General features: G+C 45.1%; 1 protein-coding gene across 1 annotated transcript in view; it reads right to left on the minus strand.

Annotated features, from left to right (window-relative positions):
- Positions 1 to 24,129, minus strand: part of DDX58 (DExD/H-box helicase 58) — a 103,091-nt gene that overhangs the window by 66,692 nt on the left and 12,270 nt on the right. Inside the window, exons 3-6 of the mRNA XM_030193733.1 lie at positions 18,834 to 19,015; positions 16,161 to 16,308; positions 5,722 to 5,838; positions 1,326 to 1,376 (exon numbers count right to left, since the gene is read on the minus strand). Coding sequence (XP_030049593.1) covers positions 1,326 to 1,376; positions 5,722 to 5,838; positions 16,161 to 16,308; positions 18,834 to 19,015 — 498 coding nt within the window. The remainder of the gene's footprint in view (positions 1 to 1,325; positions 1,377 to 5,721; positions 5,839 to 16,160; positions 16,309 to 18,833; positions 19,016 to 24,129) is intronic.

Here is a 24,129-nt window from a genome sequence, read left to right on the forward strand (position 1 = left end):
GGAATGGCTAAAAACTCTAAGATAAAATGTCCTTGTCCTTGAGTGGCCCAATCAGAGCCTCGACCTCAGTCCAGTCAAAAATCTGTGACATGATGAAGGACTACTGTCTATTAGAACTCTCCAAAGGATCTAGTAACAGCAGTTAGCGTATGTGGGTTTAAAAAAAAGGTTTGGACAAGCTCCTGGAGGAAAAGTCCATAGTCTGTTATTCAGATGGACATGGGGAAAGACACTGGTTGCCCTGGTACATGTAGCATGGAATGTTGCTACTATCTGGGTTTGTGCTAGGCACTTCTGACCTGGATTGGCCACGGTTGTAAGAAGGATACTGAGTTAGATGGACCATTGGTCTTACCCAGTATGGTTATTCTTATGTTCAAACTTCACAGAGCTTGAACAGTTTTGTAAAGAAGAACAGGATAACATTGACAAACAAATGTATAAACTCATAGATAGAAGCTTCTTGGCAGAAGTTACATCAATTATTGGCTCAGGGGGTAGAAGCCTTCTCAATTTATTGCATTTCACTTTTCTTTTTTCAGTATATACTTTGTCCCCCAATATAACACTTTTCCCCCTGAAAAGTGTGGAGCATGGTATGTTGATGAGTGGGAAAACGTTCAGCATGAAATGCATGCAAGACTGACGTACTGACACAACAAATGTGTAGATGTTTGAAATGATGCAAACTTTCTACAATATATATATATATATATATATATATATATATATACTAGCCGTTGAGCCCGTAAAAACGGGGAAAGGGGGGGGAGTTGAAAGCCCCTTCCCGTCGCCGCTGCAAGGCCCCCCCGCCGCCGAGCTCGCCCCCCCGAGTCGCCGCCACCCCTCCATCTGACCCGAGCCCTCGCTCCGCTATTGAAACAGCGAGGGAACGCAGCACACAGCTCTGCTGAGTTGCCGTCGGCCTTCCTCCTTCTTCTCTGCCTGTGTCCCGCCCTCGTGTGATGTAACGTCGTCAAGGGCGGGACACAGGCAGAGAAGAAGAAGGAAGGACGGCAGCTCAGCAGAGCTGTGTGCTGCGTTCCCTGTTTCAATAGCGGAGCGAGGGCCCGGCCGGGTGAAGGGGGGGGGGAGCGTTAGCGACGGCGGTTTCGTCCCTCGCAAATGCACAGTAGAGACCCTCTCTGTTCCGCCCCCATCATAACGTATTGACGTGGGGGCGGGGCAGAGAGGGTCTCTACTGCGCATTTGCGAGTGAGTACGACACTCGCCATTTATATGTTTGATATATATATATACATATACTATATATACACACACATTCTATATACATGCACACACAAAAATGCACATATAATACTAGCCTGCTGTTTTTGGTGTACATGTTCCAGTGTCATTTGTAAGCACTGTTGTACCTAAAAATATAATAACAAAATACATTAATTCAAAATCATACTGTTATTCTGTTTAATAAGTTGCCATTTCCATGAGCACTTCAAGCTGCTGTGCTCATTCTCCTCAGTTTCTTTTGCTTATCTTATTAATTCACAATGTCTGCTTGAAACCTGAAATTGTGTAAAATATTATGTAACGAGTACATCTTAGCAAAATAAAGTCATGTATCTTGGCACAAATATCTGTATTTTTTAATGTTTAATGATACAATGATGCAGGCTGAATTATCTCTACATGTCTGGCCATTTATAGGGTCAAGAATCAGTGCAGTGCAGGTGTCACAATTGAAAGAAACTCTCTCGCTCTCCTAGTTGGCACTCTTCTTTTGAAATATGCCTCAAATTGGTTGGATTATTTTATTTTTAAAAGACATCTTTTTGAATGTAGCCATAATTCCATTCCTCCCATTAACCAGCTCAGTTTGTTGCCATAAAATATATATATATATATGTGGGACAACTGGTTTCTTCGATATGGCCTGTGATTTTCTGTTAGATAAGATACTCTCCAACTCAGAACCACCTCTATTTGTTAAAACACCTGGTCAATCAAAATGACTAACATACTATAACATACCTTTCAGTTTTCATTCAGCTGCCATCTTGAGCAATATTGGACTACTTTCTCTGGTATCATAATTTTTTTTTTTTACTTTTTGGCTAATTTAAGAATTCACTGGGTTCCCTTTAAATTTCAACTTATTTTGAAGTAAATGAACCTCATTCCAGAAAGTAACTGGCTGCCAGTGTCTTACCAGATCACACAGAAGCTCCTTCTCCTTGTGTACAAAGACCTACCCCTGAATACATCTTGAGACTGCTTATACCATATCACTCCTCCAGACCCTTGCGTTCCTTTCAGCGCCACCTTCTTCACCTCCCTCCATCATAAAACTGGACACCATTTGAGCCATTGCTTTTGCTTACATTGGTCCTCAACTCTGGAATACTTTGCCTCTGACCCTTAAGCTTAACTCTTCATATCCCACCTTTAAAAAAAACTCTTACCTCCCTGTTTACAAACCTGCGCTAGCGACTGCCGGTGTGCTAATGCTGACACAATGTCCCGTCTTCCGCCGGGACCAACGCGCGCCTCCTCGCCGCTGGCGCCGGGGGACCGTGGGACCCGGGGCCGCCAGGGATGGCCGGCCTTCGCCGCAGGTCCTCCGGTGGCCGGCCATCGCCCGCCGGAAGGGAAAGGCGGCCATTACCTTAGTCCGGCGGCAGAGGATCGCCGGTTGTTCCCGCCGGTGGCCGGCTTTCCAGTTCCGCTATGGAACCCCTGCAACATGGCGCCGGCGGTGGATAGCCGGCGTCTCTTCCGGTTGCGGGGCCAAGCAGGGGAAGCGGTGACTGGCGTCATCTTGGATTGGATACGGAAAGGCTCATCCGCAGGAAACACCAGCTGGGGCCCCACGCTAATGGGAAGGCCTACTTAAGGAGCACCACTCCTCTTGGCCAGTGCTTCGGCTTCTCGTTCCTGAGAGCTCCGCATCGTTGGATGGAACTCTGCACCTTGCTATCAGACTCTGCCTGTCTCGTCCACTGCCTGCTACTGACTCTCCTGGACCGCTGCCTGTCTCAACCACTGCCTGCTACTGACTCTCCTGGACCGCTGCCTGCCTCGACCACTGCCTGCTACTGGTTCTCCTGGACCGCTGCCTGTCTTGACCACTGCCTGCTACTGGCTCTCCCTGTTCACTGTCTGCTTCTTCCAGAAGCCCTGTCCGCCCCCTGTTCCCGAAGCCCTGTAGGCTGCCCGCACCTGGAGGCTCAACTTCCAGGGAACGGCGGCCTTCCCAGGCGAAGAGTGGGGGTGGGTCGGCTGTCCTCTGGAGAAGGAGGGGTTTACTCCGCTGTCTCCGGCTGGATCCAAGAGCTCACACCCGTAATCTGCTCAACCTTTGGCGGAGCAAGACACACAATCACTTTGAATGGACTGTGTCAGCACTGCCAAGCGGCTTTGTAAATGGGGGGGGGGGGAGGGAGGCATTAAAATCTTGGGGCCAGGTTCTATATATGGCACCTAAAAACTCCACACAGAATAAATTTCCGCCTAACCATATTCTGTAAGCTGCCCCTATATTTAGGCACGGTATATAGAATATGCTTAGTTAATATCACAACACTTAAAACTAGGTGCTTCTACTTACACCAAGAGAAACATGGTGAAATGCCGGCGCATAGCTTTAGGCGCAGAGGGGCATATTCTATAACAATGCACACAAATTTTGGAACACCCATTTCCCCACCCATAACTACGCCCCTTTTTAGCTGCGCGCATTAGAATTTAGGCACAGCGCATTACAGAATACACTTAGCGAGTTGTGGGTGTAAATTCTTATTCCCAATTAGTGCTCATTATTGCTCGTTAAGACCTGTTATCACCACTGATTAGAATTAAGCTACATGCATTATAATAGAATAGACTTGGATTTCAGCACGGAACATTAGGAGCACTATACAGAATCCAGGAGGTTGGTGATTTAGTCAAGCTTTCTCACTATGATTTTCTGCTCCAATGTATTGGAGTAAGTATAAACAGGAAATCCAATACGTCTGTTTGTTCATCTTGGCCAGGTGGACGGTAGTACACTCCTATCATTATCCTTTTCCCCTTTACACATAGAATTTCAATCTATAGGGTTTCCAAGATGTGTTTTGTTTCCTGCAGAATTTACAATCTATTTGAGTCAAGGCCCTCCTTAACAATGCTACCCCCCCCCCCTCCACCAATTCGGTCCACCCTATCAGTACGATATAATTTGTACCCTGGTATGACAGTGTCCCACTGGTAATTCTCCCTCTACCAGGTCTCAGAGATACCTATTATATCTAATTTTTAATTTTGTGCAATATATTCTAACTCTCCCATCTTATTTCTTAGGCTTCTGTCAATTGCATATAGACATTTCAAACTATATTTCTGTTCCTATTTACATCTTGCTCAGCAACTGGCAGTGTTAATTTGAAATCTTTTGTCTGCTTTTTCTTTAAAGACACCTGGTCTACTACCATCTCTATTGCAACCTTGCTATCAGGATACACTATCTTCCTTGCTTTGGCGTTATCTTTGATAAATACCTTATTCCGAATCATGCAGTTTTGAACGACTGTCGGCCTTCCCCCAGGTGCTGAAAATCTAATGCACTAAGGGGGTCTTTTACTAAGCTGTAGTAGCATTTTTAGCTCACAGTAGACATTAGCTGGTGATAAATGCAGAGACAACCATAGGAATATAATGGGCGTCTCAATATTTACCGCCAGCTGATTTCTACCACAGCTTAGTAAAAGACCCCCAAAGCACTAGTCAATAAATGGCACTGAATGTTAGGCACAATTTATAGAACACTAGTAAAAAAGGCCCGTTTCGGTACGAAAGGAAATGGGCGCTAGCAAGGTTTTCCTCCCCCCCCCCTCGCTCTCTCCCTTTGTCCCCTCCAAGTCCCACGACCCCCTTTCCTCTCCTCCGATTTCCATGGCTTCCTCCCTCTCTCTGTCACTCTCCTTCACTCTGTTCTCCCTCCGAATTGCAGTCCACACTCCCTCCGTCTGTCATTCTCCTTCGCTCTGTCCTCCCTCCGAGTGCCAGTCCCCCCCCTCTAAAATCGCCAACCCCCCTCTCCCCCTCTCTTACCGGGGTCCCATCGGCAGCATTGAAGAGCAAGCAGGATCAGCGAGTCTACTGCCTTTCCTTCTCTTCGCTCTGGTCCCGCCCTCATTTCCTGTTTCTGCAAGGGCGGGACCAGAGTCAGAGCTCAGAGAAGGGAAAGCAGCAGACCCGAAGGGATGTATGACGTCAGTGTTATCTACAGCAGGTAGCAGACCACATCCAAGTGAGCTATGGTCCCAGGCAGCGTCAGAGCGTTGGAGGTGAGAATTATTATATAGGATACTTTAGCTCCAGGATTGGCGGCTACCTTTACACACAAGTATTTATACCAAGTAAACCCTGGTGCAAATCCTCGTGTCTAAATTAGGAACAAAATCCCCTTATGCTATCACAGCACACAAAAACTGAAGGAACGCCCCCCTGACCCGTCAATGACACTCCCATGGCCATGCCCCTTTTTGAAGCTTGTGTAAAATGCATGCGCAGATCCACGCAACTAAAAATACGTGTTAAAATTTCAATTAATGCCAATAATTACTAGCACCCAATTATTGGCATGTTATTCAATTCAACTGTTCACGCAATTTTAAGCATCATTTATAGAATTTCGGGGAAGATGAATTTTGGACCAGGTTAAAGTGCTTATCTAATAAAAAGGTTTAGAATCATAAAACATTACAGCTCTTTGCTCACCTAAAGATGAACACAGATTTGCATTTTCCGACTTCTCTTCGTAATGGAATGCTATACTGGTAACATCGTTCTCATCCTGTTCATCCTCACTTATTTTACTAGCTGTCTCTTCATTATCTAAAGCAAGTTTAGATGAAAGAAAAGAAAATGAATTGTAAAATAAACTGAAATTAAAAATCACTGCATTCTACAAATTTGTATTTACTTAGCCTATCAAAAAAATATTATCTCTTTTCTTCCCCCCCCCCCCCCCCCCCCACCCATCCCATTACGGAATCAGACCAAAGCACATTCAGACAAAAAAGATTAAAGGCTAAACTAAGATGATCCAATGTCTCCGCAACATCTCCAGAAGATCCCTTTTCTGATGACAAGCCCTTAAATTTTATATTAAAATCTTTGAACATTGCAGCATATAAAAAGCACATTATCCTTAATAGAAAAGAATTATGAAGCTTATCCTGGCAATAAATTTGCATGGAATTTAGGCAGTGGTGCACTGGTAAATTTTTAATAACAGGCTCTGCAATTTGAGGAGGCCCGGGGGTGGATTGAAGAGGGGGCAATACGTTCCCCTCTCCCATGTGGAGGCACTAGACATACCTTTGCTGGCCAGCCAAATGAATGGACTGCTGCTGCTCCCACCATTCTCTGTCGCTTGTTTCTTGCTCTGAGTCACATGCCAGGACTTCTCAAGCATGCTCTGAGCATGTGCGAGAAGTCCCAGCATGCAGCTCAGCGCCGGAAACAAGCAGCGAAGAGCGGCAGCAGCCTATTTATTTGGCTGGCAGGGCTCAGCATTCCCACCATCAAAGTAAAAGGGTGTTCAGAAGGGGGCCTGAGCCCAAATTTTGTAAGCCGGTTGTTAAAGTAGCCAGGGGGGCCTACTTTTAACAGCTGGCTCCCAAAATTCTTTAAAAAAAAAATGTAATGACTCTTACGAGCCGGCTCCAGCACACCACTGAATTTAGGGCAGAAGTTACTAACTAGCAACCCAGTACTTTTTGTTAAATCCTGTGATAAATGAATAATGAAACTTGCAATCAACCTCACAAGCACACAGTATCATGATCAACTGCAAACTGAAGGCCAAACCCATTCTCTACCCATAACTTGCCCAGTTCCAGCCACCTAACACACATGCAGTTAATGCACCAATTAGTGCACAGTTATGCAATTGAAATAAGAGTTACCACACTCATGTGCTAACAGTGTGCACCAATTCATGTATTAAGGGGGGGAATTCATCAAGCTGAATTAGGGCTTTAAGTTGACTTATTTGGCCCTTAAAACAACTTAAATGGCCTTAATACCACTTGACTAAAAATCGTTCATATTTAAGTTGCTGCAGGTTAGGCAGTAATGAGATGCAAAATATGCAAATGTATATTTTGCATCTCATTACGATGCAAATCCCCTGAGACACAGTAAAATAACCTCAGTGGTCATCTGGTCATTTAGTGCAACTTTTTGTGCCCTATTTATTATAAAAAAAACAGGTCTAGCTCAAAATGTAACATAGTAGATGACGGCAGAAAAAGACCTGCACGCTCCATCCAGTCTGCCCAACAAGATAACTCATATTTGCTACTTTTTGTGTATACCCTACTTTGATTTGTACCTGTGCTCTTCAGGGCACAGACCGTATAAGTCTGCCCAGCACTATCCCCGCCTCCCAACCACCAGCCCCGCCTCCCAACCACCGGCTCTGGCACAGACCGTATAAGTCTGCCCAACACTATCCTCGCCTCCCAACCACCGGCTCTGGCACAGACCGTACAAGTCTGCCCAGCACTATCCCCGCCTCCCAACCACCAGTCCCGCTTCCCACCACCGGCTCTGGCACAGACCGTATAAGTCTGCCCAGCACTATCCTCACCTCCCAACCACCAGCCCCGCCTCCTGATCTTGACTAAGCTCCTGAGGATCCATTCCTTCTGCACAGGATTCCTTTATGCTTATCCCAGTTATGTTTGAATTCTGTTACCGTTTTCATTTCCACCACCTCCCGCGGGAGGGCATTCCAAGCATCCACTACTCTCTCCGTGAAAAAATACTTCCTGACATTTTTCTTGAGTCTGCCCCCCCTTCAATCTCATTTCATGTCCTCTCGTTTTACTGTCTTCCCATCTCCGGAAAAGGTTCGTTTGCGGATTAATACCTTTCAAATATTTGAACGTCTGTATCATATCACCCCTGTTTCTCCTTTCCTCCAGAGTATACATGTTCAGGTCAGCAAGTCTCTCCTCATACGTCTTGTAACGCAAATCCCATACCATTCTTGTAGCTTTTCTTTGCACCGCTTCAATTCTTTTTACATCCTTAACAAGATACGGCCTCCAAAACTGAACACAATACTCCAGGTGGGGCCTCACCAACGTCTTATACAGGGGCATCAACACCCCCTTTCTTCTGCTGGCCACACCTCTCTCTATACAGCCTAACAACCTTCTAGCTACAGCCACCGCCTTGTCACACTGTTTCGTCGCCATCATATCCTCAGATACTATCACCCCAAGATCCCTCTCTCCGCCCGTACCTATCAGACTCTCCCTGCCTAACACATACGTCTCCTGTGGATTTCTATTCCCTAAGTGCATCACTTTGCATTTCTTCGCATTGAATTTTAGTTGCCAAACCTTAGACCATTCTTCTAGCTTCCTCAGATCCTTTTTCATGTTTTCCACTCCCTCCCGGGTGTCCACTCTGTTACAGATCTTAGTATCATCCGCAAATAGGCAAACTTTACCTTCTAACCCTTCGGCAATGTCACTCACAAATATAATGAACAGAATCGGCCCCAGCACCGATCCCTGAGGCACTCCACTACTCACCTTTCCCTCCTCCGAGCAAATTCCATTCACCACCACCCTCTGGCATCTGTCCGTCAACCAGTTCCTAATCCAGTTCACCACTTCGGGTCCTATCTTCAGCCCATCCAGTTTATTTAAGAGCCTCCTGTGGGGAACCATGTCAAAAGCTTTGCTGAAATCTAAGTAGATTACGTCCATAGCTCGTCCGATTCAATTCTCCTGTCACCCAATCAAAGAACTCAATGAGATTCGTTTGGCACGATTTCCCTTTGGTAAAACCATGTTGTCTCGGATCTTGCAACTTATTGGCTTCCAGGAAATTCACTATCCTGTCCTTTAGCATCGCTTCCATTACTTTTCCAATAACCGAAGTGAGGCTTACCGGCCTGTAGTTTCCAGCTTCTTCCCTATCACCGCTTTTGTGAAGAGAGACCACCTCCGCTGTTCTCCAGCCCCTCGGAACCTCTCCCGTCTCCAAGGATTTATTAAACAAATCTTTAAGAGGACCCGCCAGAACCTCTCTGAGCTCCCGCAATATTCTGGGGTGGATCCCATCCGGTCCCTTGGCTTTGTCCACCTTTAGCTTTCCAAGTTGTTGATACACACTCTCTTCTGTGAACGGTGCTATATCCATTCCATTCTCAGGTGTACTTTTGCCAGTCCCTCGCGGTCCTTCTCCAGGATTTTCTTCAGTGAAAACAGAACAAAAAGTATCTATTTAGCAAATTGGCATTTTCTTCATCATTATCTACATAGCGGTTCACTGTATCTTTTAGTCTCACAATTCCCTTTTTAGTCATTCTCCTTTCACTAATATACCTGAAGAAATTTTTGTCACCCCTCCTTACATTTCTAGCCATTTGTTCTTCCGCTTGTGCTTTTGCCAGTCGTATCTCTCTCTTGGCTTCTTTCAGTTTCATCCGGTATTCCTCCATGTGTTCCTTTTCTGTATTTCTGGAACGCCAACTCTTTAGCCTTTATTTTCTCAGCCACTTGCTTGGAGAACCATATCGGTTTTCTTTTTCTCTTGCTTTTATTTACTTTCCTTACATAAAGGTTCGTGGCCCTATTTATAGCTTCTTTCAGCCTGGACCACTGTCCTTCCACTTCTTGTACTTCCTCCCAGCCCATCATCTCCTTCCTCAGGTATTCCCCCATTTTACTAAAGTCAGCACGCTTGAAATCCAGGACTTTGAGTTTTGAGTGGCCGCTCTCCACTTTAGCTGTTATATCAAACCAAACCATTTGATGGTCACTGCTGCCCAGGTGGGCACCCACTCAGGTATTTGACACGCTATCCCCATTTGTAAGCACCAGATCCAGTGTCGCTCCCTCCCTCGTGGGTTCCATCACCATTTGTCTGAGCAAAACACTTTGGAAAGCATCCATGATCCCTCTACTTCTTTCCGATTCCGCAGACGGAACCTTCCAATCTACATCTGGCAGATTGAAATCTCCCAGCAGTAGCACCTCTCTCTTGCTTCCCAACTTTTGAATATCTGCGATCAGGTCTTTATCTAATTCCTCCAATTGTGTTGGAGGTCTGTAGACAACACCCACGTGGACAGAGGTTCTATCATCTCTTTTTAAGGTGATCCATATCGCTTCTTCCTTTCCCCAGGTCCCTGTCATTTCAGTTGCAGTGATATCATTCCTCACAGAGCTACTCCTCCATCTTTACGACCCTCTCTATCCTTCCTAAATAGATTATAGCCTGGTATGTTTGCATCCCATTCATGGGAACCATTGAGCCACGTCTCCGTGATTGCAACAACATCCAAGTCTGCCTCCAACATCAGGGCCTGAAGGTCATGAACTTTATTGCTTAGACTGCGAGCATTTGTGGTCATCACTTTCCATCTACATTTCCTGGTATGTGTTTCAACATTAGTGATTTGGGAGTTTCTTTTCTTAGACTCTTAGAGTTTTAGTCCTGGATGGTCTTCTTGTTCCATTATGGCTGAAAAACGTCCTTAGGATGCCCAGATCCTGGCCTTAACATGCCCCCTTGAGATCTGGATGCACTGCAGACAAACAGACTAGAAAAACATCTAAAAAATAGATTTTGAAAATACCAATTTGGACGTTTTTGTGAGAAAAACTTCCAAATGCTGTTTTTATGCCATGCCACTTTTTAGATGGTTTTTTTCTTTCAAAAACGAGCTCCATGGTCTCTATCTGCCACATTTTTTATGTAATGTGTCAGCCACACTACTTTATCCATTTTTGAAAAACAATTTAAAACACATCATCAGATTATTTTCTAGTGACAAAGTGAGTGGATTACAATCCCCATTTTGGCAATGCTTTTGTTACATACTGAAGCTCAATACATTCTATATCCTTCCATAAACAAAAATTACTTTGGTGCCCAACTGTCAAAGGATACCTTCCATGTGGAAATTCGACAGAAACCTCCTCAAAATATAACCCAGCGTAATCTTACAAAAGTAACATGTATTTCTTTTTATTTTTTAAAGGGCTAAAATCAGTGAATGTCAGCCTGGAAGGATGCAGCCTCTGGGAGGTATAGACATGATAGGAATCTGGGGTACAAGAATTCAAGAAAACCAAATCTGCCACGGTGTCAGCACTGCAGGGAGCAGCCCATCTGCCTCTTCCTTCATGTCTGCCCTACTGCTGAAATAGAATAGCATGAAATAAGCAGGGTAGGCTATCTTTTCTTCTCCACCCACACAACAAAGTAAACGAGAACCGAGACTGGTGGAGTTATCTGCCTCCTCCTTTCCACTTTGACAGAAAGATAAACCAGGATGAATAGGATCACCTTAATCCTTCTACCTGCCAAACCACTGAAGCAAAGAGGAGATGGAGGTGAGTGACCCATTAGGCTCCTCTTCCTCACTTGCTTAATGGAGAAAAAAGCTGGAGAAAACCAGAACCATCCACTTCTATCTCCCTGACCACATGCTACAAAAGAGAGGTGCTGGAAATTAGCTAAGCCTTCTATTGCCATGTGTAACCCCAACCATTGGAGCCAACTCTGTAGGTGCAGTGCTACTAACTGGGTTTCTGTCAGGTACTTGTGACCTGGATTAGCCACTGATGAAAGCAGGATACTGGGCTAGATGGACTATTGGTCCATTATCAACAATGAAACGGGTGGGATCTGAGCTGGTCCAGAGGGCCTAAAGGAAAGCAAATTAGCAGGTAAGAACTAATTTCTCCTTAACGTCCCTCTGGACTGGCCCAGGATCTGACTGATGGGAAGTAACAAAGCAGTATTCTTAAGGGAGGGACCCCTGCAAATCTGCCATGAGAACCCTCGCACCAAAAATTGCTTTCTGACAAACTGAACCTCCAGTCTGTAATGTTTAGAGAATGAATGCAAGGAAGGCCAAGTTGCTGCCTTACAAATTTCCAAAGGTGGCACCAAGAAATGCTCTGCCCATGAAGCAGCATGCCCTCTGGTAGAGTGGGCCTGGACTCCATTCAGAATTGGCTTCCCAGACAGAAGTTAAGCAGAAGCAATCATCTCTTTAAGCCACTTGGAGATGGTGGGTTTTGAAGCCGCTAGGCCCTTACAAGAACCACCAATGAGCAGGAAGATGATCTGTACGTCGAAATTCCTCCGTAGTCTTCAGATAATGCTTAAGGACTCTCCTGACATCAAGAGTCCGCAATCTTTGCTGGTCTTCAGAGCCATAGGAAGAACCTAAGACAGGTAAAACTACTGACTGAGACAAATGAAAATGCGACACAACCTTAGGAAGAAAGGAAGGAATGGGATGTAACACCACTCGCTCTTTTGAAAACTTCAAAAAATGGCAATTTACAGGAAAACACCTGCAACTCTAACACTCTCCTAGCTGAGGCAATAGCCACCAAAAATACTGTCTTGAGCGTCAAATCCTTAAGAGAACAAGCCAAAGGCTCAAAAGAAGACCTATTAAGGACAGAAAGAACCATATTAAGGTAAACTAATACAAAAGTAGACAAAATGACACTATATGTGGCTATATAGCTATTACAAAAATTTTTTTATATATGAAGAGAATCCCTAAGAAATCTATCGGACCTTATGTCCTAGGTTTACAGCGGATACAATGAGAGCCACTGATATGTTTCTATCATAGGCAGATTGGGAGAGTCTTTGACGCCTATCTGCACATTCTGATTCGGCCCATGCACCAATGGTTTTTTCGCTTTGCGGTTTTAGTCAAGCATTTTCAATTTTGGGTGCTTCCATTCAGACTAGCTACAGCTCCTCACATGACCTTGGTGAACATGTGAGAAGCTGTAGCTAGTCTGAATCAGAATGTGCAGATAGGCATCAAAGACTCTCCCAATCTGATGGCCACTATCACCGAGTGAAGAGTTTCCATTCGAAAAGTGGTTATCTTGAGGGTCCGACTGACCGCCTTGAGATCCAAAATTGGGCAGAAGGACCCTTCTTTCGTTGGAACTACAAAGTGCATGGAATAATGGCCTTGCCTGACTTCCGAGGAGGGAACCAGACAAATAGTCTGCAGCTCAAGAACCCATGTTAAAGTGTCTCGGGCCGTGCTCGCCTTGCTGCAAGATTGGCAGAGAGACTCCAGAAAGGAGTCTGGAAGATGCACAAATTCTAAGGCATACCCATCACAAATAGCCTGTAACAACCACTGATCAGAGGTAATCCTGGACCACCTTCAACAGAACTGTGTTAAACGAGCTCCCACAGGTATCAGAGGTTGGACCCGAACACCTTCATTAGGAAGGACGGGCTATTGACTGGAAAGAGGCCTCGGGCTCCCTGCCATCTCTCTGAATCCCTGAAAGGACTCTCTGGAAAAACCTTGACCTCTGACTGAGCTCCTCTACCTGTCTTCTTGCCCCCGACTGCGGCCGAAAAGTGAGCCACGGCCCAATGCTCTAGGCTGGTCCTCCATAAGGCGAGGAACCTTATTATCACCCAGATTGCAGACTAACTTGTCCAACTCATCTCTAATGAACCTTAGAAAGAGAATTTACTCAGATTTAGAAGCCGCATTTGAGGACCAGCCTCTTAGCCAAAGAGATTGTTGCGCTGCTTCTCCTAAGGCCATGGACTTAGAAGAGGCCCTCAGCAAATCATACAAAGCATCCACTAAAGGCAGAACCCATCTCAATTTTAGCCACTTCTGCATATATCAAAGACAAATCATCCGAAGCTCTATCCAAGACTCTTTCGGCCTACCGGAAGCAAGCCCTAGCCACCAAGGAACCACAGATGGCTGCCTGAACCACTAAGGAAGAGATAAAGACTACAGCCTCCATCCAGTGATCCTGAAGGGCTGTGCCTCCATCAACAGGTCCCATATTGCACTTAGTCATAGCTGAGACTTCTTATCCTACCACGGGCACTGTAAGAAGGGACTTGTCCACATCCGGAACTAGATAAAGCCGCACCACAGACCAAGCCGGATGAAAGGAGAATCCGACACATCCCACTGGGCCTGAATGATGTCCCTAATATCCTGGTGCACAGGAAGGTTTTACCCGGATGTTTAATGCCCTTAACCAGAAGATCCACCTTACGGCTCTCTATTGCCATGGGCTGCTCGTCCTCAAAATATAACATAGTTGGCACCAAAGAAATGAGGTCCTGCAAGTCCTCCTTATGAAAAATCCTAACAACTGAAGGATCTTCCCCTGGGAGTAGAGATTCCGCACCTGGGTCCGCTGGACCGGGGTCCTCCAAAAACTGCCCTAATACATCTGCCTCCTCCAGAGATGGCATTTCCAGATCTGGATCAGAGGCTTGATCCTCCTCCAGATCCCAGGACTGCCTACCTAAGCCCCCTCCTGAAGCAGCAGAAGCGGGACCTGATTTTTTTTTTTTTTAAATAAAAAAGCTTGGTACATTTTGGAGAACAAACTCAGAAGGGAACCCTCCCCCCAGGATTCCTGACTGCTCCGGCAACACCACTGCCAATTATTCCGCTGAATGGAGCAGCAGGGGAGAGGGACACTCCTCTGACCCAGCAAGAGAGGGCAAAATGGCTGCATTTCCCGCAAAGACGGGAGTGTGCATTTTTTTCTGAACTGAGTGCCAAAGACTGAGGAGCCGCAACCGCTGCAGGAGGAAACAAGTGAGACAGGCCAGCCACCGCTGAAACCTCCAGAGCTGTGCAGTACTGACATGTCCTGCTCACACCAAGTTCTCACTGCTGACAGACAGAGCATCTGTGGAGTTTCTCTGCCATGGCGCAGTTCAGTTCAGTGCTTTTTTTTTTTTTTAAACTAGTGAGACCTCGCTATGGACGACTGCAGCCACTCTAAGAAACCAAAACCGCCGCCAAGTCCGGCGGAGATGGAGCTGTCCTGCTTGTTTGCACATTAGTTCTCTTTTTTTTTTTTTTAATACAAAACACGGCTGCCTCTCCCTGGGCTCAATCACTGTTCCATAGAAGAGGTCGAGGCATGCTCACAAATATACTGTAGTGCCTAGAACGACAGGGAGGAAGCAGGAGGAATTGGGGTGGAGAGACTCAGAACCCCTGAGTGTAACACCCCTGAGGCTCAAGGGAGGCCCCCGCAGGCCTCAGCCTCTAAATATAAGAAACACCGGTGCACAGAAAAAAGAGCAAAGTCCCCTTATTATCAGATAGCCTTTTTTTTTTAATAAAGCAGTAAGAAAGAATACAAAAAAAGCAGAGTGAGGAGACTACACGGCTCACCTCCTTCCACCTGCTGGAGACTGAGATTACTGAAACTGAATTGGGATTGCAAAGGAAGCAATTCTACAAATGGGTACTGCAATTCAGGCAACTAGATGCAGTGCAATGAGTACAATTCTGTAACGGCATCTGGGCGCCAAGATTTCATTATAGAATATTAGTGTAAATCAGCTAGGGCTCTTCAGCTTGGAGAAAAGGCTTGGAGGGGAGATATGATAGAGGTCTACAAAATAATGAGTGGAGTTGAACGGGTAGATGTGAAGCGTCTGTTCACGCTTCCAAAGGGGACATGCGATGAAGCTACAATGTAGTAAATTTAAAACGAATCGGAGAAAATTTTTCTTCATGCAACGTGTAATTAAACTCTGGAATTCGTTGCCAGAGAATGTGGTAAAGGCGGTTAGCTTAGCAGAGTTTAAAAAAAGGTTTGGACGGCTTCCTAAAGGAAAAGTCCATAGACCGTTATTAAATGGACTGGGGAAAATCCACTATTTCTGGGATAAGCAGTATAAAATGTTTCGTACTTTTTGGGGATCTTGCCAGGTATATGTGATCTGGATTGGCCACTGTTGGAAACAGAATGCTGGGCTTGATGGACCTTTGGTCTTTCCCAATATGGCAATACTTATGTACTTATGTAGCATTGACACACAGGCACGCCCATGCCTAAATGTGGCACTTTAGCATGTAAATTATAGAGTTCTGCAAATTACGTGCATAAATGTTGGTCTCACCCACGCCCTGCCCTTCCTTCTCCCCTGTGAACACCCCCTTGCATTCACATGCTAAGCAAGTTGCACACATCATTTATCAAATAATGCTGAGAGTTCACCTAGCACTTATGTGTGTAAGTGTACACTTGCCACGGAAGTGCTAGTATTCTACAAATTTAAGTATGCAAATGGCGCTTAAATTTAGGTGCCAAATTATAAAATGGGAGGGGGGGAAGTGTCTCAGGAATTACCTCCTCGTATGTCCCACAGATGCATACAAGCACAGTTTTCAATTTCTAAAGCCAACTGAAAGGATTTAGGCCATACTTCCTTGTCTGACCTGAGAAGGCAGGCAATTAGCTTTTCTGAACCTGCAATCGGGCCTCTGTTCTCTGCAATCTGCAATTTAAAAAAAAAACATTTCTGTGAATAACTGACATACTGCTGCAACAGAATTTCAATAAGTCAGAAACCTCAAAACTGTCATTGAAAAACCTCTTTGTTTAATATATGATGGTCAAAATTGAATCTTTCTACCATCTTTAAAACAGTACAGATATATATTTAAAAAGTTAGGTTGACCCAGATTTCTATCACCAGCTTTAGGATTTGCATAACTGCAGCTCCACAGTGGGATAATCCTATCAGCCTAAATCACAATGAGCTGTATAGCGCTATGTCTATCAGTTTATTTATACGTGGTCTGCAGCATAACTTTATATGCACCTTTCCTCTATTATGCTATACTATGGAGCTGCTAGAGCAGCGTTATTAAACCAGTGTGCCACAAGCAACTGAGCACTGCCTGAGAATCCAGAGTACCAAGGGGTCCAGTGCTTCCCCCTTCGTGAAACAGCATTTCTCCCACCCTTCTCCCCTGCCCTGGTGTACCTTAACCGCGTCTTCCAAGGAAGTTCATTGGCAGCGGCAGTAATTCACAGCCACTGCTTACAGCCTGCTCGGAGCCTCTCTTCTGTCATGACCCACCCCCTTCTGATGCAACTTCCTGTTTATGCAGGGGCACACTGGGACAGAAGAGAGGCTCTGAGCAGGCTGCAAACAGCAGCTGTGAATTACTGCAACTGCCAGGGAACCTATTTGAAGATGCGATTTAAGGTGGGGGGGGGGGGTTGGAGAGAAAGAGGGAGAGAGGTTACACCTGGGGATGGAAGAGGAAAGGAAGAAAGACAAATGCTGGAACCATGAGGAGGGAAAGGGAGGAAAGCAAAAGAAAAATGCAAGACCCATGGGAGGGGGGAAGAAAGCGAAAAATACTGGACCTGAGGAGTGGAGGGAGTTAGGCAAGAAAAAAAAAAGCCATAGACTGGAGGGAACAGAGGGGAGGAGAGAAGTGATGGACAGGAAATGGGGGGTGGAGGGAGAATTGATGGATCTGAGGGCGAGGAGAGAAAAAAAAAAAAGACAGAAGTAATGGACTAAAGGCGAAGAAAAAAATGATGACTCCAAGGGGTAGAGGGAAAGAAAGAGAAATGATGGGCCTGAAGGTGGAGGGCAGGGAGAAACATGTTGAGCCACAGGGGCAGGGAGGGAGGGAAGACAGAGGAAGAGATGTTGGGCCACAGGGGAAGAAGGGGTAGGAGCGAAATGATACAGGGAGATGATGGAGAGAGGGAACAAATAATGCAGATGTCAGGCTACAAGGGAGGAATGGAGGGTGGGGTGGAGGCCAAGAAATGGGGGATCGGAGAAGAGGGAGGAGAAAAACTGGGAATGGGGGGAACCATGATGGAGAGGTCACAGGAGGGTCTGTCAAGCAGATGAGTGAGAGAAGGATAATATGTACAGAGGATATGTTAACAGCAGTTAGCATATCTGGGTGTAAAATAAGGTTTTGACAAGTTCCTGGAGGAAAAGCCCATAGTCTGCTATTCAGACAAACATGGAGAAGTCACTGCTTGCCCAGGGATTGGTAGCATGGAATGTTGCTACTATTTGGGTTTCTGTCAGGTACTTGTGACCTGGATTGGCCACTGTTGGGAACAGGATACTGAGCTAGATGGACCATTGGTCTGACCCAGTATGGCTATTCTTATGTTCTTATATACAGAGGGTAAAAATGCGGTTATGGGGAGTAGAGGGAAGATAGAAGGGATTTGGAAGCAGGGGAAGGAATGAGACAGGAACTGGGAGAGCTAGGGAGTGAGAGAAGGAGATGGAAAGTTGATAGGTAGTCGAAAAGTAAAAAGAAATAGATGGAGAACTGCTGGGTGAGAAAGCAGTTGAAATTTGAGCTGACAGAGAGGCAGAAAAAGAAAGTAAGGAAAGAGCTAAAATAGAAAGATCAATATGTCAGACACAGATGTAAAAATGGAATGGAACAAGACAGGAGGAAAAAAGAGAAATGGACAGCAGCCCCTGGAAAGAGGAGAAAGACAGGACAGAAAAGAAAAATTAGGATCAACATGATAGGAAAAATGTCCAGACAACAAAGGTAGAAAAAAGTGTTTTATTATGTTTTAAGTGGGCTACTATCAACTAGAATTTCTAGAACAAACTTCTTAAAAAATCTACATAAGAAAACAAATATGATCCTAAAATTAAACAAAACTTTTTATGCTCACACCCCCTAGTTGTTAACTTTCTTATTTATGTTCTAAGCATGCAAAGATGCGTCTTGCATTCAAATAATCCAAGTAATATTCATTTTTTTAAAAACTTGCAAAGTTACTCTCCCCGATTGAAGCTAACTTTCATTATTCAAATAAATCTGCATCAAATATTGGTAAATCTTTACCAGGTAATACATTATCAGTTGTTTCACATTTTCTTTTCAGAAAAAAGGATGCTACCATAAGTCAACATTGGCAACAGTGAAGTCTGTGAAACAAAATATTTCTAAGGACTTGCATTTCTAAGCTATCGGTTTATTCAATAAGGAGTTTAACTTTCTAATGTATCATTACCTGCATAACCTCCTCACATTCTCTGGGTAGAATGCAATCGTTTAGATGAGGAATCATTTCTGTTGGTTTTATGTTATTTTTGATAGATGGCTCTAACTTTCTCAAAATTGTCCTATATTTAACTAGGGTTTCAATTTTTTGGAAATCTTGGTTTTCCAGTGCATCATAAAGGCCAGTGTAGCCTGAAAAACAAAACACAATGGCACAGTAATACTGTCACATGTCTGTGATAGTTCAAAACGTATACTAAATAAATGGCAGACATCCACTGAAGTTTGCTGCCATCTGTATTACATAGAAACATCCCACTGTAAGGTATGGTCTGAAGATGGCCATTTCTCTCTTTTACTCTTCTTTCATTCATGCTAAGGAAGTGAGTGCACTCCAGAAACACTTTTTCAATTAATGTTAAAACTAGCCGTTAAGCCTGTTAAAATGGGCGAGCTTTTTGTATTTAAAAATGTAATGAAAGAGCGACAGGAAGAAATGAAAGTTGAGGGGCGAGTTGTTTGTTGTTGTAAATTTAATAATTCTCACCTCCATCCATCCATGTCCAGCAACCCTCCTCTCTCCCCTCCCCTGCCCTCCCGTCCATCGATCCATGTCCAGCAACCCTCCTCTCTCCCCTGGCCTCCCCCCGTCCACCAACCCTCCTCTCTCCCCTGCCCTCCCCCCATATCCAGCAAACCTCCTCTCTCCCCTGCCCTCCCCCCATGTCCAGCAATCCTCCCTCTCTCCCTTGCCCTCCCCCCATGTCCAGCAACCCTCCTCTTTCCCTTGGCCTCCCCCCGTCCACCAACCCTGCTCTCTCCCCTGCCCTCCCCCCATGTCCAGCTACCCTCCTCGCCGCCGCTCCCTCCCTCCTCCGTGCCAGGCCCCTTGCACTGACATGACAGCACCTCTCACCTCCGTGTGAAAGCGCTGCAGGCAGAAGATCGATCTTCTGCTGCCTGCAGCTCTTTCACACGGAGGTGAGAGGGGCTGTCATGTCAGTGCAGGGGGCCCGGCACGGAGGGGATGGGAGCGGCGGCGGCAACGTCAAGGACGGGGGTGGAGGTTGGTGATTCGGTGACCTCGTGGGGGTGGACGGGTGGGAGCGGTAGTGTAGTTAGGGGGCCTGGCACAGAGGGGGCGGGAGCAGCGGACGTTGGTGCGCCGGTGACCTCGGGACGCCGGGCTCTCAAAGGCGGTTCCCATGGTGGACTCTGCGGCCGTCCGGTTCTCAGAGAGGGGGACTGCTGCTGCTCTTTCTGCTGTCTCCCTCCCCTTAGCATCGCACATAGCATCCGTCAGTGGAAGGGGCGGGACAGCGACGCCAGCAATGGATCACTGTGACCTGCTGCGCATGCGCGGAACTTTGATGACAGCTGCTCTCTACTGCGCATTTGCGGGTGAGTCAGTCACAGCTCATTTATATAGTATGATTCCTAACCAATTGCCCCCCTCACAGGTCAAGAACAGATTCAGTAGACTAGAGTCTAATATACAGAGATTAGCATTCAGTGGGGCAGACACCACTTAAAGGTATTTCCTGAGCTATGTGCATATCTTTAATCATATTTTCAGCTGCACTATCCATTTAAGTAGGACTGCTGAATAAGTCCTAAACTTAAACAGATAAAGTTATCATTAACATACATAATAACATAGTAGATGACGGCAGAAAAAGACCTGTACACAGTCCATCCAGTCTGCCCAACAAGATAAATTCATATGTGCTACTTTTTATTTGTACCTGTCCTCTTCAGGGCACAGACCGTATAAGTCTGGCCAGCACTATCCCCGCCTCCCAACCACCAGCCCCGCCTCCCACCACTGGCTCTGGCACAGACCGTATAAGTCTGCAAAGCACTATCTCCGCCTCCCAACCACCAGCCCCGCCTCCCAACCACTGGCTCTGGCACAGACCGTATAAGTCTGCAAAGCACTATCTCCGCCTCCCAACCACCAGCCCCGCCTCCCAACCACTGGCTCTGGCACAGACCGTATAAGTCTGCCCAGCACTATCCCCACCTCCCAACTACCAGTCCCGCCTCCCACCACCAGCTCTGGCACAGACCGTATAAGTCTGCCCAGCACTATCCCCGCCTCCCACCACCAGCTCTGGCACAGACCGTATAAGTCTGCCCAGCACTAGCACAGCCTCCCACCACCAGCTCTGCCACCTAAACTTGGCTAAGCTCCCAAGCATACATTCCTTCTGAACAGGATTCCTTTATGTTTATCCCACACATGTTTGAATTCTGTTACCGTTTTCATCTCCACCACCTCCCGCGAGAGGGCATTCCAAGCATCCATCACTCTCTCCGTGAAAAAGTACTTCCTGACATTTTTCCTGAGTATGCCCCCCTTCAATCTCATTTCATGTCCTCTTGTTCTACCGCCTTTGCATTTCCAGAAAAGATTCGTTTGCGGATTAATACCTTTCAAATATTTGAACGTCTGTATCATATTTCCTCCAGAGTATACATGTTCAGGTCCGCAAGTCTCCCCTCATACGTCTTGTAACGCAAATCCCATACCATTCTCATCCAATCACTTTTCAATCAGTTATGACATGAAGGACTGAATTCTATAAATTAAATCAAAAAGATTGGTGCTGGAAAAAAAAGTGCTAAGCATCATTCTATAAATGGCGCTTAAAGTTAGGTGCTGTTTATAGAATAGCACCAGGAACTGTGGCTATATTTAGGCACGACCATTTACACCAATGAAACCTTGGTGTAAATCCCCATGCCTTGATTAAGCACGGATCCCCCTTATTCTATAAGAACGTGCCTGATCCACCCATGGCCGCATCCCCCTCTTGGGGCTTGTGTGTAAAATTTACATGCATAAATTTTAATTAAATCCAATTAGCACCAATAATTGCTTAAGATCTCAATTATCAGTGCTAATTGGCTCATTATTCAATTAAATTGCATACACAAATTGGGCACATGCCCAAATTTGCGAGTGCAATTTTTAGCACTTTTTTATGGACTTGCTCTCAGAGGGGGAGATGCAGAAAGGCTCACTATAGCAAATGTAACAGTACAGAATGCAGCAAGTTAATCATATGCAAATTTTATGTGCGGATAAATTAAGGGGAGTATGCCAGATGCATTCGCACAAGGTTTCACAGTAAGTACAGTTTCTTGTGTGCATGTCTGAACCAAAACTGAAAGTATCAATATACATTGGTGCCTGTTCTTCAGTGCCTAAATATGAGCCTTTCAAAAATTGTCTGCACTTTAAACTTTTTCAGAGGCTCATATTTAGATGTAGAAGAACATGTATTAATGTCTGCTTTTACTTTCAGTTTTGTTCGGACAGAAGCACAAGTTGGTTACTCATTATCTGCCATTAAAACATGCACGGGCTTCCTTTGGCTTGACAAGACCAAACCAGCACTTAAATGTGAAAGACTGACAAGAAATCTTCTCTGCAAAACCTTCTACCCTTGCGGTAAATTTCTCACCTTGTGCACACATTAAAAGTGGGCAACACATTCTCTGCATAGCACGGAATACTTAAAGTACCTCATCGGCATACATTTGAATACAACTTGCAGCTGTGTTTTCCACACGTGTTAACACCCGTGCAAAAGCCCTCTGCTTTGTTCATTTATCCATCTATCCATACAGACTCCTGAAGCAGGCCCAGCGGCCGAAACACAACATCGTATTGAGTCTTCTATTAATAAATTGTTTTAACACAAGATTGCAAAGCAAAAACCCTTTGCAGAAGACTTCAACGAGCATGGACGAAATACAAAAGTGAAACAAACAAAACAGCGTGGAGGGATACGCGAAACAAATACAAGATCAAAATCAGTCAGGTTACAAATAAATGCTACAAAGAACATATAGGCTCAGACTACAGGGACAAGAAAAAATTATACAAAATTATAAATAAGCTAATAAACACCAAGCCTTTGAGGATGGTGAATGGTAATCTCCCCCCCCCCACCAATCACTCGTCAGCAAATGAACTTGCCAGATTCTTCAAAGAGATGATCCTTAACTTAAGAAACAATCTAACACAAAATGATAAAAACCTCAAAAAATCTCATAGATGGAACTTGACCACCCTCAAAAACCCCAGAGGACAGGACATGGACCACCTTCACACAACCCACAAATGAGATAGTAGCACAAATGTTAAGAAAATTCTCCTCCACCTACTGCATGCTAGACATCTGTCCCAATCGCATAATAAAAGTCGCTTGTAATGAATTCATAGCCCACTTCACCTCTCTCATCTGACATACATGTTCCAAGAAGGCCGTTTCCCTCAGAAAAAAGGCAACATACTGCTTACGCCAATCCCAAAAGACACCAAGAAAAACATCGACGACACCTTGAACTACAGACCAGTGGCATCCATACCTCTAATAACCAAAATAATGGATGGCTTAGCAGCCAACCAGCTAACTACATGAACAAATTCTCCATACTACAAGAATCTCAATCAGGCTTTAGATCTCACCACTGCACCAAAATAGTGCTGATCACACTATTACCTAATTTCAAAAAAGAAACAGCATATGGAAGAAACATTTTCCCACTACAGTTCAACATGTCAACCGCATTTGTTGACCATCAAATCCTCAAAAGAATCCTCAACAAAACTGGCATAGGAGGGAAGGTGGTCAAATGGCTCCTAGGATTCTTAACCACTAGATACTACCACATAAAGATGAATTCCTCCCTCTCCCATACATGGAAAGCTGCATGCGAAGTCCCACAGCGCTCACCAATACTATTCAAGCTAATGATGACCCCCCCCCCTTACCCGAATACTATCCAAACAAAGATTCATCCTACTCATATACACCAATGACGTGTCAATCTACATCCCTTTTAAAAAGAATCTGCACAAAATCACAGCCAAGATTACAGATGGAATACATAATGGAATCCTGGGCATCAACGTTCAAGCTTAAACTAAACAAGGACAAAACACAACGCCTGATAATCACATCACCACACAACATTGCCCACTTCCCAAATATCTCTGTCATGAGCACATCCCTCCTGATATCTGACAATCTAAAAATCCTAGGAGTCACCATAGACCACAACCTGACCCTCGACACACAAATCTCAAACAAAACAAAGAAAATGTTCCACACCATATGGAAACTGAAACACATCAAAAACTACTTCCCAAGAGACGTATTCTGCACACTAGCACAATCCATGGTCCTCCCCCATATTGACTACTGCAATGGAATTTATGCCAGATGCAGGGAACAATTCCTTAAAAAAACTGCAAACAGCACAAAACACAGCAGCAAGACTAATCTTCGGAA

This window comes from Microcaecilia unicolor, chromosome 2 (genome assembly GCF_901765095.1).
Source record: "Microcaecilia unicolor chromosome 2, aMicUni1.1, whole genome shotgun sequence".
NCBI classification, from domain to species: Eukaryota; Metazoa; Chordata; class Amphibia; order Gymnophiona; family Siphonopidae; genus Microcaecilia; species Microcaecilia unicolor.